This window comes from Mastigoproctus giganteus, chromosome 3 (genome assembly GCF_048544385.1).
Source record: "Mastigoproctus giganteus isolate SK-2022 chromosome 3, ASM4854438v1, whole genome shotgun sequence".
Lineage (NCBI taxonomy): Eukaryota > Metazoa > Arthropoda > Arachnida > Uropygi > Thelyphonidae > Mastigoproctus > Mastigoproctus giganteus.
In genome coordinates, this window is record NC_143577.1 from 137,860,557 (window position 1) to 137,875,462 (window position 14,906).

A 14,906-nucleotide genomic window follows, 5' to 3' on the forward strand; every position below is an offset into this window, starting at 1 on the left:
GCCCTCTCAGGTGATTATTCTGGGTGAGGGAAAGAATCCCATCAGCATTGAGCATGCTCAAACCATTCAAGGCTTTATACACCTCTATCAGATCACCTCGCTGGTGCCTAGTCTCCAGACACTGTAATTTGCAAAACTTAAGCTTTTCTTCGTAAGAGCACCCCTTTGTTCCATTCACTAATCTTGTTGCCCTTCTCTGTTCTCGTACCAGCCGCTCTACATCCTTCTTGAAATGAGGCCTCCAGACCTGTATACAGTACTCTAGGGGGTGGCCTGACCATTGCCTTATACAAGGGAATAATCACCTCCTTATTCCTGCTAGAAAAATTCCTATATATCATTGACAATACACCATGAGCTACTCTTGCAGCCCGTCTACACTGCTCAGAGAACTTCATATCTGCCTGCACAACCACCCCCAGGTCCCTTTCATTCTCTAGCACTGTCAGTGTAGTACCACAGAGTTGATACGTTGCTCTGGGGTTGCTGTTTCCCATGTGTAGTACTTTACATTTGTCAATGTTAAACTTCATTTGCCACCTCTCAGCCCATCTGCTCAACCTTTCCAGATCCTGTTGCAGCAGCATAGTGTCAGTAGTGTCCTTGACAACCCTGCCTACTTTTGTATCATCTGCAAACTTCGACATTAAGCTTGATATACCATCATCAATATTATTCATAAATACAGAAAACAATAATGGACCCAACACTGAGCCCTGAGGGACTCCACTAATAACATTAGTCCACGACGAGCAGTGTCCATTGATTACCACTGTCTGTCTTCTCCCCCTCAGCCACCCCTTTGTCGACAGCAGCAATTTGCCTCCAATGTCACACTGCTCCAATTTGTGCAGCAGTCTTCCATGTGCAACAGTATCAAAAGCCTTTCTAAGATCCAAGTATATAATATCAAAGTTATTCCCTGCATCCAGTTCCTTTGTGACTGCATCATAGTATCCAATCAAATTGGTCAGGCAAGACTTCCCCTTAACAAAACCATGCTGTGTCTGAGCTATAACTGAAGTCTTGTCTAGATGATCCTGCAGTGCTTCTTTAACTAGTGCCTCCATTAATTTTCCTGGAACAGAAGTTAAACTCACAGGTCTATAATTACTTGTGTCAGCCTTTGATCCTCCTTTGTGAATTGGGGTCACATTTGCACATCTCCAGTCTGTGGGTACCTCCCCTGAGTCCAAGGAAGCTCTCATAATTATGGCTAAGGGTTTGTTTACTTCCCCTGCTGCCTCCTTTAATATAATTGGATAGATCCCATCCACCCCGGGTGCCTTTCTTGTGTTTATCTTCAACAATTTCTCCTCCACTTTACTCTCAGTTATTACAAGATTCTTCATATGCTTTCATAAGAAACAATCATATGATTGTTTCTTCATATGCTTTAAGTATCCTGTTTTGTAAGATCCTTAAAAATATTTTATATATATGGTTTAAAAGGGTAATGGGTCTATAATTCTGACAATTTTCTTTATCTCCTTTTTTGTGTATAGGTACTATTATTCCACTTTTCCGGTCTTCTGGTATATCACCTGTAAATCAAATAAGATTAAACAGTTGTGTGTGAGGTGTTTAAACATTGCATCGCCTTCGAATTTCCATAGTTCTGCTTGGATACCATAATTACCAGGTGCCTTGTCATTCTTCATTTGGCTAATTGCTTTCTGGACTTCTTCTTTTGTTATCGAAGGTGCTTTATCTCTTCTATTATCTAATGCAAGAGTGTCTTTTCCTTCCCCTTTGAACAGGGTTTGGTAATATTCTTTCCATATTTTTTTAATTTCTTGTGTGTTTCCTGTTTTTATATTGTTTTTGTTTTTCACCGTCAGTGTTTTTAGGATGCATGTTTGAGAGAGTTCCTTTATAATCCGGTAAGTTGTTTTAGAGTTGTGATGTTTATTTGCCTCTTTGCGCTGCTTTGCTTTGTCTTCCAACTATTTCCTTTTAGCAGCTTTACATAGGTCGTCTATTTTGTTTTTTAGGGCTTTATATTTTTCCCTTTTGTCTTGACTATTTGTTTTGTTTAGGAGGTCTTTCATTTGTTTTTTCCATCCACACATCTAAAATTTCTGCTGTAATCCAAGGATTATTTGGTTTTGGTTTTGTTCCCAACGTTTCTAAGGCTGCATCTTTAGTCAATTGTTTGGTTTTCTCCCATATATTTTCTACAGATAATGAATAGTTTGTCTTTTAATTTTTCTTGTAGTATCTCCCCATAAATTTCCTTTATTTTATCTTCTTCAAATCGTGATATATTTAATGTTGCTGTATTTTTCTTTGCCTTCGTATTTTTAAATTTCCATTTAATTGTTGCTGCTAGCATTTCATGGTCGGTGTCAAAATCTGTACTTCTAAGAGTTTTAACATTTTGAATGGATGATTTCCAGTTGTTATTTATTAAAATGTAGTCGATACAGTTTTTTGTATTTCCATATGGTGATGTCCATGTGTACGTATGTTGAGATCTGTGGTAGAACTGTGTGTTGGCGATGAATAATTTATTTTCTTTGCAGAAATTCAAGAGTTCTTCTCCTCGCTCATTTCTATTTCCTATCCCGAACTTTCTTAATACCTCACTGAAATCTGTCGAAAAGCCTCCAACTTTTGCGTTAAAGTCTCCCATTATTATGGCACCTCCATAGCCAGGTGGGAAGGAGCAGCAGTGCGTAGCACATGCTTCTTGATTAGACCAGGGTTCAAGCCCATCACCACCAAATACGGATGATGTGGAAAGGTCATGGGAATGACCACCGTATATTCCCGGAGCAATATGGCCTTAGTTGCTAATGCTCCTAAAAACCAAACAACAACAACAACAACAACAACCCATTATTATTAATCTCCCATTATTATGTCTAAACAGCAACAAATTAATATACATAAGTTAAGAAATAATCCCAATGTTATTATCAAAAAAAGCTGATAAAGGCATTATTCTGGATAAACAGGACTATGTTAATAAAATATAACAAATTCTTTCCGCCTCCCAAACTTATAAAATTGACAATGATTTCACCAGTTCATAGCTGAAAAACAAGTTAGATACCCTGTTTGGCTACGAGCAAATCATGAAATAAACTTACAACAAATAGGTACCCGTAACAACATCTTACCCCATATGTTTGGCATTATTAAGCTCCATAAACCAGACCACCCTTTATGCCCAATTGTTTCCTATAGCAAATCCACCTTCGCAAATTTATCTTCCCTCCTGGTCAAGATCATTTCTCCCCTCATGAAATTTTCTAAATTTTGGATCTATAACAACACTTGCCAAGCGTTCGAACACATAAGCCCTATCACGTTATCCCAGAGACATTTATTGGCTTTCTTTTATGTAGTGTCCCTATACACTAATGTAGACCTTGATTTCACTTCACAGGCCCTATGCAACCTTTTAACTTTGGACAATACCTTGGCGAATCGGACTTCTCTCAACATTGACAGCATTCTGGAGCTCGTTACCATACTAATTGTTGTTGTTGTTATTTGGTTTTTAGGAGCATTAGCAACTAAGACCATATTGCTCTGGGATATGTGATGGTCATTCCCTGACCTTTCTGCATCCTCTGTATTTGGTGGTCACGGGCTCGAACCCCATGACCACCAAACCTAATCAAGAAGCGGTCTAATCACTGCTGCTCCTGCCCACCTGGCACTGTACTAATTAAAGCTAGACACTTCTATTTTCAAGACCAAGTATATGAACAGATTTTCGGACTCCCTATGGGCCTAGGTGTCTCAGTGCCCTTATTTGAGATATACCTTGCCACGGTCGAACATCAGACCCTTCAACCTTTTCTGGCAAATATTAAACTTTACATCCGGTATACAGATGACATTCTAATAATTGGAGACCGAAACACCATCAACGATCTTTTTACCAGTTTTAATTCAGCACACTCAAGATTAAAATACACCTTAGAACTATAAACTAATAATACAATCAATTTTTTTTTAATTTAATCATATATAAACAAAATAACAGGCTTAAGATGAAAAGGTACAGAAAAAAAATCAACACAGGCCAATACATTTTCTCTCACATCACCCCCCTTAGTGTAAAGAAATCAGTTCTTTACAACCAAGATTTTAATGCCTTCAAGTACTGCCAATCACAGTATGATCTATCTTTCGAGCTAAAATATCTCACTGAAAAATTTACAGCCAGAAAATATCCCATCAAACTAATCCAACAAATTATTTCAACTGTTAAAAGTAAGATTAGTAGTTTAAGTGTTTCTAAACCCAATTATAAAAAATCCAACCCATCCAATATTCGCATTGTTCTCCCTTATCACAGCCAAATCGCTAGACGATTACATCTTATCTTCGCTAACACTGATATCTCTATAATTTTTTCTACCTATAAATAAGTTAGGAACCCCTTTTAATAAATATAAAGAAACCTGCATTTATGACACTAAAGACATCAACAACACAGTTTATTTAATCAAATGTCAACCCGAATATAATGCATGCTACGCCGGCAGCACTACTAATAAATTTGGATCATCCACCATCGAAAACACATGCGCCTACTACCATGTCCATAGTTTTCGGAGGTGCCTCCGTAGCCAGGTGGGAAGGAGCAGCAGTGCGTAGCACACGCTTCTTGATTAGACCGGGGTTCGAGCCCATCACCACCAAATACGGAGGATGCGGAAAGGTCAGGGAATGACCACCGCATATCCCGGAGCAATAAAAAAAAACAAATAACAATAACATAGTTTTCGGACACAGCAAGAAAATACTGAACTGTCTCAACATGTACACACTCATAACCATAACCCTTCAGTTGATACCGCAACAACCATCGTCAAATTAAATTCAAATTATAAACTCCTTCTATACGAAACCCTCATAATAGAATAGTATTGTCTCAACACCGATCTTTACGTCTTAAACACAGAACTTCCAGTTACCTTGTCTACTATTTGGAATTACCACATGTCCAGCACAACATTTCAGGTACTTAAGATCTATAGCAACCCTTTTGCTCTTCTTTTTATCACCAACTGAAGATGAACCGTCATTCTCAACTATTGGCCTAATCCTTTTTTAATTTTAATTTCAAACAGCTAGAGGATGATATGGTGTACCCCTCCTACTTTAGGCTAAGTTTTTTCAATTACTCTTTTTAAACCACGCTTCCTTATCACAATTTTTAAACACCATTTTTAGTTAACCAATGTTTTTTGATTCATATAACCACAACGGATTATTAAGGTGAGTGCCTTCTCTTTATTAAACTTTGACTAAATGTATATTTCTTGTCATGAACTCCGGCATCTTAAGCTTTTGCTAACTCTTTTATGACCCTATTCCAATCTGATGGGTGAGTGTGGATGACATCTGTTGTCAGAATTCATTGTGCCAATATTGAATTTCTGAAGATTTTTTTTTTTTTTTTTGATTTGGTAGTTGTTGGCGCATCGGCTTCTGTGGCCACATTGCACCACCCAAGGTTTTTGCATTACTTTGATCCAAGCCCGAGGCGGGAATCGAACCCGCGACCTTTGGGTTGCCGGGCAGGTACTTTACCCACTCGGCTAGCCCGGTCGGCAATTTCTGAAGAGGTGGTGATATTGTGTACAACTGTTTCTCATGCCCTGAACCTTTAGTACAGAGATCCATGAATGCTGGATGCCTACCATTTTGTGCAATTCCATGCTTCATGTGATGTGGCACTTCTTCAGTACAGAACCCAGTTTATTTGAATAGGTAATGCCCAATGCTATTCTGCTGGTACTATTTAACAATAGCTCATTGACATGAATATACAAAAGTTGGAATGGCTGGCTCACAGTCCAGATTTGAACTCTAAAATATCTGAGAGATGAACTGGAACATCAGGTGAGGGCTACCAAAATGTCCCACATTGTTAGCTCAAATGGTCCTTGCAGGAGGAATGGAGCACTATACCCTGTAAAAGCTATCATTTGTCGACAGAAAGCCTCTCCAGGAGGGTGGAATGTGTCATTGGCCCACATGGGAAGATTGATATGCTGTTGAAGCTGAGGCTGCATGATATGCTGTTGAAGTTGAGACTGTGATGTCATTGTAATCCATTTAAATTTTGGAAGGTAGTGTGTTTGATTTCACATACACTAGTAGCTCTAAAATTGTTAAAATGCAATGACTGAAATAAAGTAATTTAATTCAGGTTTCTCAACTTGTCCCTGATCCTGTCTGCAGAACCAGAAATGGATTGGGATAATGGAGAAATTTTCTGGTGATTGCCTTCTGCCAGTAGCCTTCAAGCAGCAAAACCTATTGAATATGTACTTTCACAAATGTTAAACTTTGTCTTATGTTATTTACAGCATTCTTTATTCTGTTATTATCTCTCAATATTTTGTAGCTATTGTATGACCTACACCTAGAATGTAGGTCACATACAGTGCAAAGAAGGAGTTTTCACTGGCGATCATTGTGCTCACCATGTTGAAACTCTGATATATTGGATATGTTTTGCTACTTCGTGAGGTTGATTGTAATGGCCCCCATATTGGAAATTATGCTTCACAGTACAAATGGGAATTCCACATCACCATTTGTGTTCAAATGAATATGACAGATGGTCACAAGAGGAAGCTTTGGTCCCCATGAGTACTTCACACTGCAAACTCTCAAATTAGTATACTCATATACTAATCAACAATCTCAGATTGTGTGATGGATACCCAGGTGGTATCACTATATGAGATAATCAGATGGATAGAGCAAAACTAGATCACTGTGCTTATCATTGGTGAAGGAGATAGTTTATTATTAATATATATATATATATATATATACATTTTTTTTTTTTGAAGTTCATAAAACTATATGAACATCTTTGAACATAAAATTTGCTTGTGCTGCCTTGAAATGGCTGACAGTTTTACACATTTTGTTGAGATCAGTATTGGATGTTAAGCTTAATTTTCGGAAAATGAATCTAATTAATTTTTCCAGTTTGTTTGTTTATTATTTGTTTTTTTAGGAGCATTATCAACTAAGGCCATATTGCTCCGGGATATGCGATGGTCATTCCCTAACCTTTCCGCATCCTCCGTATTTGCTGGTGATGGGCTCGAACCCCGGCCTAATCAAGAAGCGTGTGCTACGCACTACTGCTCCTTCCCACCTGGCTATGGAGGTGCCTTTTTTCCAGTCATGGGATGCAGATGTGCAAATGTGACCCCAATACACAAAGGAGGATCAAAGGGAGTCACAGGTAGTTACAGACTTGTTAGTTTAACTTCTGTTCCAGGGAAATTAATGGAGGCATTGGTTAAAGAAGCATTGCAGGATCATCTAGACAAGACTTCAGTTATAGCTTGGACACAGCATTGTTTTTTTTAAGGGGAAGTCTTGCCTGACCAATTTTATTGGATACTATGATGCAGTCACAAAAGAACTGGATGCAGGGAATAACTTTGATATTATATACTTGGATCTTAGAAAAGCCTTTGATACTGTTGCACATGGGATACTGCTCCACAAATTGGAGCAGTTTGGCATTGGAGGCAAATTGCTGCTATGGATAAAGGGATGGTTGAGTGAGAGAAGACAGAGAGTGGTAATCAATGTACACTGCTCTTCGTGGACTATTGTTATTAGTGGAGTCCCTCAGGGTTCAGTGTTGGGTCCATTGTTTTCTGTATTTATAAATGATATTGATGATGGTATATCAAGCTTAATGTCCAAGTTTGCAGACGATATGAAGGTTGGCAGGGTTGTTAACGACACTAATGACAGTACACTGCTCCAACATGATCTAGAAAAGTTGAGCAGATGGGCTGAGAGATGGCAAATGAAGTTTAACATTGACCAATGTACGGGAAACAGTAATCCCAGAGTAACGTATTAACTCAGTGGTATCACACAGACAGTGGTTGTTGTTGTTGTTGTTATTTGGTTTTTAGGAGCATTAGCAACTAAGGCCATATTGCTCCGGGGATATGCGGTGGTCATTCCCTGACCTTTCCGCATCCTCCGTATTTGGTGGTCACGGGCTCGAACCCCGGTCTAATCAAGAAGCGTGTGCTACGCACTGCTGCTCCTGCCCACCTGGCTACGGAGGCGCCACACACAGACAGTGGTAGAGAATGAATAGGACCTGGGGGTATTTGTGCAGGTAGATATGAAGTCTTCTGAGCAGTGCAGATGGCCTGCAAGAATAGCTCATGGTGTCTTGTCAATTATATACAGGAATTTTTGTAGCAGGGATAAGGAGGTGATTATCCCTTTGTACTGTATAAGGCAATGGTCAGGCCACATCTTGAGTACTGTATACAGGTCTGGAGGCCTCATTTTAAGAAGGATGTAGAGCTGTTGGAATGAGTACAGAGAAGGGCAACAAGATTAGTGAATGGAACAAAGGGTTGCTCTTACTAAGAAAGGCTTAAGTTTTGGAAATTACGGTATCTGGAGACTAGGCACCTGCGAGGTGATCTGATTGAGGAATATAAAGCTTTGAATGGTTTGAGCATGCTCAGTGCTGATGGGATTCTTCCTCTTGCTCAGAATTATCACCTGCATGGCATAAATTCAAATTGAGAAAAGACGGTTGTAGGATAGATGTGCAGAAGTTTGCTCTCAGGTCCTTTTTGTTCTCTACTACTGTCAGTGTAGTACCACAAAGTTGATACATCACTCTGGGGTTACTGCTTCCCATATATAGTGCTTTATATTTGTCAATGTTAAACTTCATTTGCCACCTCTCAGCCCATCTGCTCAACTTTCCTAGATCATGTTGCAGCAGTGTACTGTCATTAGTGTCCTTAACAACCTTACCAACCTTTGGATCGTCTGCAAACTTGGACATTAAGCTTGATATACCATCATCAATATCATTTATAAATACAGAAAACAATGGACCCAACACTGAACCCTGAGGGACTCCACTAATAACAATAGTCCACGATGAGCAGTGTCCATTGATTACCACTCTCTGTCTTCTCCCACTCAACCATCCCTTTATCCATAGCAGCAATTTTCCTCCAATGCCACACTGCTCTAATTTGTTCAGCAGTCTTCCATGTGCAACAGTATCAAAAGTTTTTCTAAGATCCAAATATATGATATAAAAGTTATTCCCTGCATCCAGTTCCTTTGTGACCACATCATAGTATCCAATCAAATTGGGCAAGCAAGACTTTCCCTTAACAAAACCGTGCTGTATCTGAGCTATAACTGAAGTCTTGTCTAGATGATCCTGTGGTGCTTCTTTAATGAATGGCTCCATTAAGTTTCCTGCAAGAGAAGTTAAACTAACATGTCTATAATTACTTGTGTCACCCTTTGATCCTCCTTTGTGAAGTGGGGTTACATTTGCACATCTCCAGTCCATGGGTACCTCCCCTGAGTCCAAAGAAGCTCTGATAATTATGGCTAAGGGTTTGCTTGCTTGCTTGTTTTGCTGCCACGTTTAATATAACTAGATTGATCCCATCCACTCCGGGTGCCTTTTTTATGTTTATCTTGAACAATTTCTCCTCCACTTTTCTCTCAGTTATTACAAAATCATCTAGCTCACTGCCAGAGTTTAACTCACCTCTGGCATTCCCCTCCCTGAATAACTCCTCATGGGTGAATATTGATGCAAAATACTCATTTAGTTTATTACCCACCTGAGCAGGATCATCAACCCTAGAACCATCAATATCCAGTGGACCAATCTGATTCAACCCTTTCCTTCTAGAGTTTACATAGGTAAAGAACTGTTTTCTGTTTTTCTTTGCATCCTTTACCAAAGGTTTCTCATAATCTGCCTTTGCCTGCCTAATTTCCTTTGTGACTTTTTTACAAACCAGCTTATATCTATCATAGGCTTCCATGTCACCCATTAATTTTTATGTATCCCATGCATTTTTCTTCTCTGCCATATGTCTCATTAGTTCATCTGACCTCCATTTAAACCTAAACCTTGAAAATATTTCTTAGTTGGTATGTCAAGCCTAGTAGCTTCCAAGATAAATTCTTTGAATTCTTCCCATTTGAATTTGCTGTTGGCAACATCATCAGTTTGTCCCACCGTATAGAATTTAAATAATGTCTCAGACCACCGTAGTCAGCTTTACGAAAGCAACAACCCTTCCTTTTACCCCTGATGGTAGTTAGCTCTTTGAGTAAATCCCACTTCAGCACACTGTGATCACTGCCACCTAGTGGTTCCTTTATCTGCAGATTCTTAATGCATGAAGAATCACAACTGATAATGAGATCAAGAGTATTACTCCCTCTAGTTGCTTCCCGAACATGGTGATATAGAAAATAATCATCCAATAAAACCACAAAAGCCTTGCTAGTGTGCGAGTGACCAACCCACAAATTCCAGTCAATATCTGGGAAATTAAAATCCATTATAAGACTCTTTGATTTACTGGCTCACTCTATTTCCCTGTACAGTTGTTTATTATACTCATCAGAGTCATTAGGCCTATAACACACTCCTACTCTCAATTTTGATCTCACAATGCTTGTTTGTTTGTTTCTTTGTTATTTGGTTTTTAGGAGCATTAGCAACTAAGGCCATATTGCTCCAGGGATATGCGGTGGTCATTCCCTAACCTATCCGCATCCTCCGTATATGGTGGTCACGGGCTCGAACCCCGGTCTATTCAAGAAGCGTGTTCTAAGCACTGCTGCTCCTGCCCACCTGGCTATGGAGGCGCCTCTCACAATGTTTATGTCACACGAAACTGACTCGACATTGCACTGTTCAGCGATGTCGACTGGCTTCACTTCCTTGGATTTTATGTGTTTCTTAATTAATAGCATAACCCCTCCTCCCTTCCTATCCTGTCTATCATTTCTGTACACATTGTACTCCTCAAATTCCAATTTTGCATTCCTTATATCTGTGTGACAGCATGTCTCTGATATCCCAAGAATATCTGCCTTTGATGTTTTGAGCAGTACTTCAAATTCTTCAAATTTATTTACCGAACTCCTAGCATTGGTGTACATGCAAGTATACATGCACGTTTTCCTATTCTTAGCTACCCTAACAACCCATGTGTTTACTTGTACCGCAATGACTTCCAGCTCTCTCTGAAATACCGTGCATCTTGTTTTCCAGGCTCCTGCTTATTTCAATAGAAGCAGTGCAAGAATCACTTTCACCTCTGCCAGTGGCTACTATTAATCTATTAGTCCTTGCTAGGAGTTTTTTGACCCACCTTACACTGCCTCGATAGCATTATCAAATATTCTTGCACCCTTTCTATTTAAGTGTATCCCATCCCTGTAGAAGCAGCCTCTTCTGCCTAATCTCATCAGCAAATATTCTTGCAGCCTTACTATTTATGTGTATCCTATCCCCGTAGAAGGTCTCTCCTGCCTAATCTCATCAGCAAATATTCTTGTTCCCTTTCTATTCTATTTAAGTGTATCCCTGTAGAAACAGTCTCTCCTGTTAACAAGTACAGACCAGACTGAAAAGAATTCTACCCCTTGAGCCTTGCACAATCTTTCCAGGGCCGAATTGATCGACAAGGCTCTCATAAATAGAGCCTTGTCCATCAATATAGAGATATAGAGTATCAAAGTATAAAATATGACCTGAAGATATTTCAGAAGTGAAAAACATCAAAATTATCAGTGAGTCTGTATCTCCTTTTCCAACTTAAAGATATCACAAGCTCTTTGTTGACAAGAAGGATTAATTGACATTTGGAGAAGAATCAAGTTTCCTACTCTTCGCCTGTTCAAAATCCAGTTTGGGTTGATTAATAAGTATTTTTTACAAGTGTTTTGAGCTTTATTGTAGGCAGAAAAATGAAGCTGTGATTTGGATACAAGCTAATTGTGATTTGTTATGTTATGTTCTTACTTTGAAACCTCTCATTGGAAAACAGGTTTTGATAAAGTATGAAAATTTGCAGTGGAATAGGGAATAAAAGATTTCATGCTTACATGAACAATTTCACTTATGTTTTGAGAAAACTTTAAGATCAGAAGATATAATAATCAAACCAAGGAAAAGAGGAATAGAAATTATGGGAATCATCTCTATATTTCATAGCTATTAAGAAATATTGTTCAAGGTTTAGGCCTAAATGGTTATCAAATGAACTAATGAGACTCATGACAGAGAAGAAAAATGCATGGGATGCATATAAATTATCAAGCGACTCAGAAGCCTATGGCAGATATAAGCTATCTGTAATCAGGTCACACATGAGGTTAGGCAGGTGAAGGCAGATTACGAGAAATCCTTGGCAAAAGATGCTAAGAAAAACAGCAAGGATTTCTTTACTTATATAAACTCTAAAAGGAAGGGAATGAATCTGATTGGCCCACTTGACATCGATGGTTTGACTATTGATGATCCTGCTCAGATAGCAAAAAAACTGAATGAGTATTTTGCCTCTACATTCACACATGAGGAATTATTAAGGTTTGAAAATGGCAGAAGGTTATCAAATTGTAGCAGGATAATGATTTTGTAATAACTGAAAACAAAGTGGAGAAGAAAATTTTGAGGTTAAACATAAGAAAAGCACCTGGTGTGGATGTGATCTATCCAGTTATATTAAAGGAGGCAGCAAAGCAACTACGCAAACCCTTAGCCATAATTATGAGAGCATACTTGGACTCAGGGGAGGATCCCACGGACTAGAGATGTGCAAATGTATCCCCAATTCACAAAGGGGGATCGAAGGGTGACACGAGTAATTACAGACCAGTTAGTTTAACTTCTGTTCCGGGTAAAATAATGGAGTCACTGGTTAAGGATGCATTGCAGGATCATCTAGACAAGACTGCAGCAATAATTCAGACACGGCATGGGTTTGTTAAGGGAAAGTCTTGTCTGACAAATTTGATTGGTTACAAAGGAACTGGATGCAAAAAATAATTTTGATATCATATATTTGGATTTCAGGAAAGCTTTTGACACTGTTGCGCATGGAAGTCTATTGTACAAATTGGAGCAGAATGGTATTAAGGGTAAGTTGCTACAATGGATAAAAGGATGGTTAAGTGGGAGAAGACAGAGGGTGGTAATCAATGGGGGCTGCTCTTCGTGGAATAGTGTTATTAGTGGAGTCCCACAGGGTTCAGTGTTAGGTCCACTGTTGTTTTGTATATTTATCAATGATATTCGTGAAGGTAAATCAATGTTAATGTCGAAGTTGGCAGATGATACAAAGTTTGGCAGGGTTGTTAATGACAGTAATGGCAGTGTGCTACTGCAACAGGATCTAGATAATTTGGGCAGATGGGCTAAGAAGTGGCAACTGAAGTTTAACCTTGACAAATGCAAAGTACTGCATATGGGTAGAAGTAACCCCAGAGAAACGTACCAACTGTGTGGTACTACACTTAAGGTGGTAGAAAATGAAAAAGACCTGGGAGTAATTGTGCAGGCAGATATGAAGTTTTCTGAGCAACGCAGACAGGCTGCCAGGGCAGGTCATGGAGTTTTGTCAATGATATATAGGAATTTTGCTAGCAGGGAAAAGGAGGTGATTATCCCTCTGTATAAGGCAATGGTCAAGCCACGCCTTGAGTACTGCGTACAGGTCTGGAAGCCTCATTTTAGGAAGGATGTAGATTTACTTGAGCGTGTACAGAGAAGATTGGAACAAGATTGGTGAGGGAAATGAAGGGGGTCCTCTTACCAAGAGAGGCTTAAGTTCTGCAAATTGCAGTGGCTAGAGACTAGGCCCCTGCACGGTGATCTGATTGAGGTGTATAAGGCCTTGAATGGGTTGAGCACGTGAATTCTGATGGGATCCTTCCACTTGTTTAGATTACGAACCTAAGGGGGCATAAATTCAAATTAAGAAGAGACAGATGTAGAATAGATGTGTGGAAATTTGCCTTTAGCCAGCGGGTAGTTATTTGCTGGAACAAACTTCCATCTGCCGTTGTGGAAGTTGATAGGTTGAATAAATTTAAGGAAAAACTGGACAGGCATTTGGAGGGAATGGTGTGATTTTTTTTTTTTTTTTTTGGCTGATGCTGCATAAGCTCATACACATGCTTTCTTGCATCACATGCCACTACTATACTACTACTATCTCATTTTGCATTTTGTAATGTTAAACAATATAAAGATTGAGAATGGTATTGGGTGCTAGATGGGGAAACTCCATTATAACTGTCATCAACTTGTTGTCTGTAGTACTTAGAGGACTGTTAACATTAGCTGTCTACTTTGAAGGATTGTTGGTCAGTTAAAGATCGAGATTATTGGTTGTTTGTTCAGGATTGCTTCATATTCTGGTAGGCAAATGAACAAGTTGTTTATGGTTATTACTAATCAAAAAGGTCTCATCTCTTTACCAGCTGGGTTTGTGCATCTAGACAACTGGGGGGTTGTGGACATTAAAACTTGTTGCATTTAGCAGTAACTTCTATGCATGGTTTAAAAGTGTTTAATTTGATATCTAATAATTACTTTCTCAGTGTATGTTTTTGAAAGAAAAAATTTATTTAAAGAACTTCTTTTTTTATTATAATTAATGATTGTTTAATGTAGGTGTAGTTTTTGTATGTAAAGCAATCATATTTCTTCATTATTGAACTAGGAGTCTCCTAATGGATTCATCTGTTTATGTAGTCCATCTTTTACTGGAATGTTGTGTGATACAGCCATTGATGAATGTTCAAGCTCTCCTTGTAGGAATGGAGGTACATGCATTGATGAACAAAACAGTTTTACTTGTAGGTGTGCAAGTGAGTGGGAAGGAACAACATGTGAACAGGCTAGACAAAGTAAGTACTTCCCCCTTCCCTGAAGGTGTGATACATACTGTGAATTTTTAAATTATATATGTTTGTGATAGATGTGTTCCAAGAAAGTGCCACATAAAAGAGAGCTCATCTGCCACGGGGAGGAGGGAGAACATGAAAGAAGAATATTTCACTCAAGTACCATGCTGATAAACAGAGCT

The 14,906-nt window shown here is 38.9% G+C and overlaps 1 protein-coding gene across 1 annotated transcript in view; it reads left to right on the forward strand.

Moving 5' to 3' along the window:
- The window catches only part of LOC150088286 (cubilin-like), a 670,594-nt gene that overhangs the window by 437,722 nt on the left and 217,966 nt on the right, over positions 1-14,906 (forward strand). Inside the window, exon 14 of the mRNA XM_090370103.1 lies at positions 14,541-14,727. Within this exon, the coding sequence (XP_090226229.1) occupies positions 14,541-14,727 (187 nt within the window). The remainder of the gene's footprint in view (positions 1-14,540; positions 14,728-14,906) is intronic.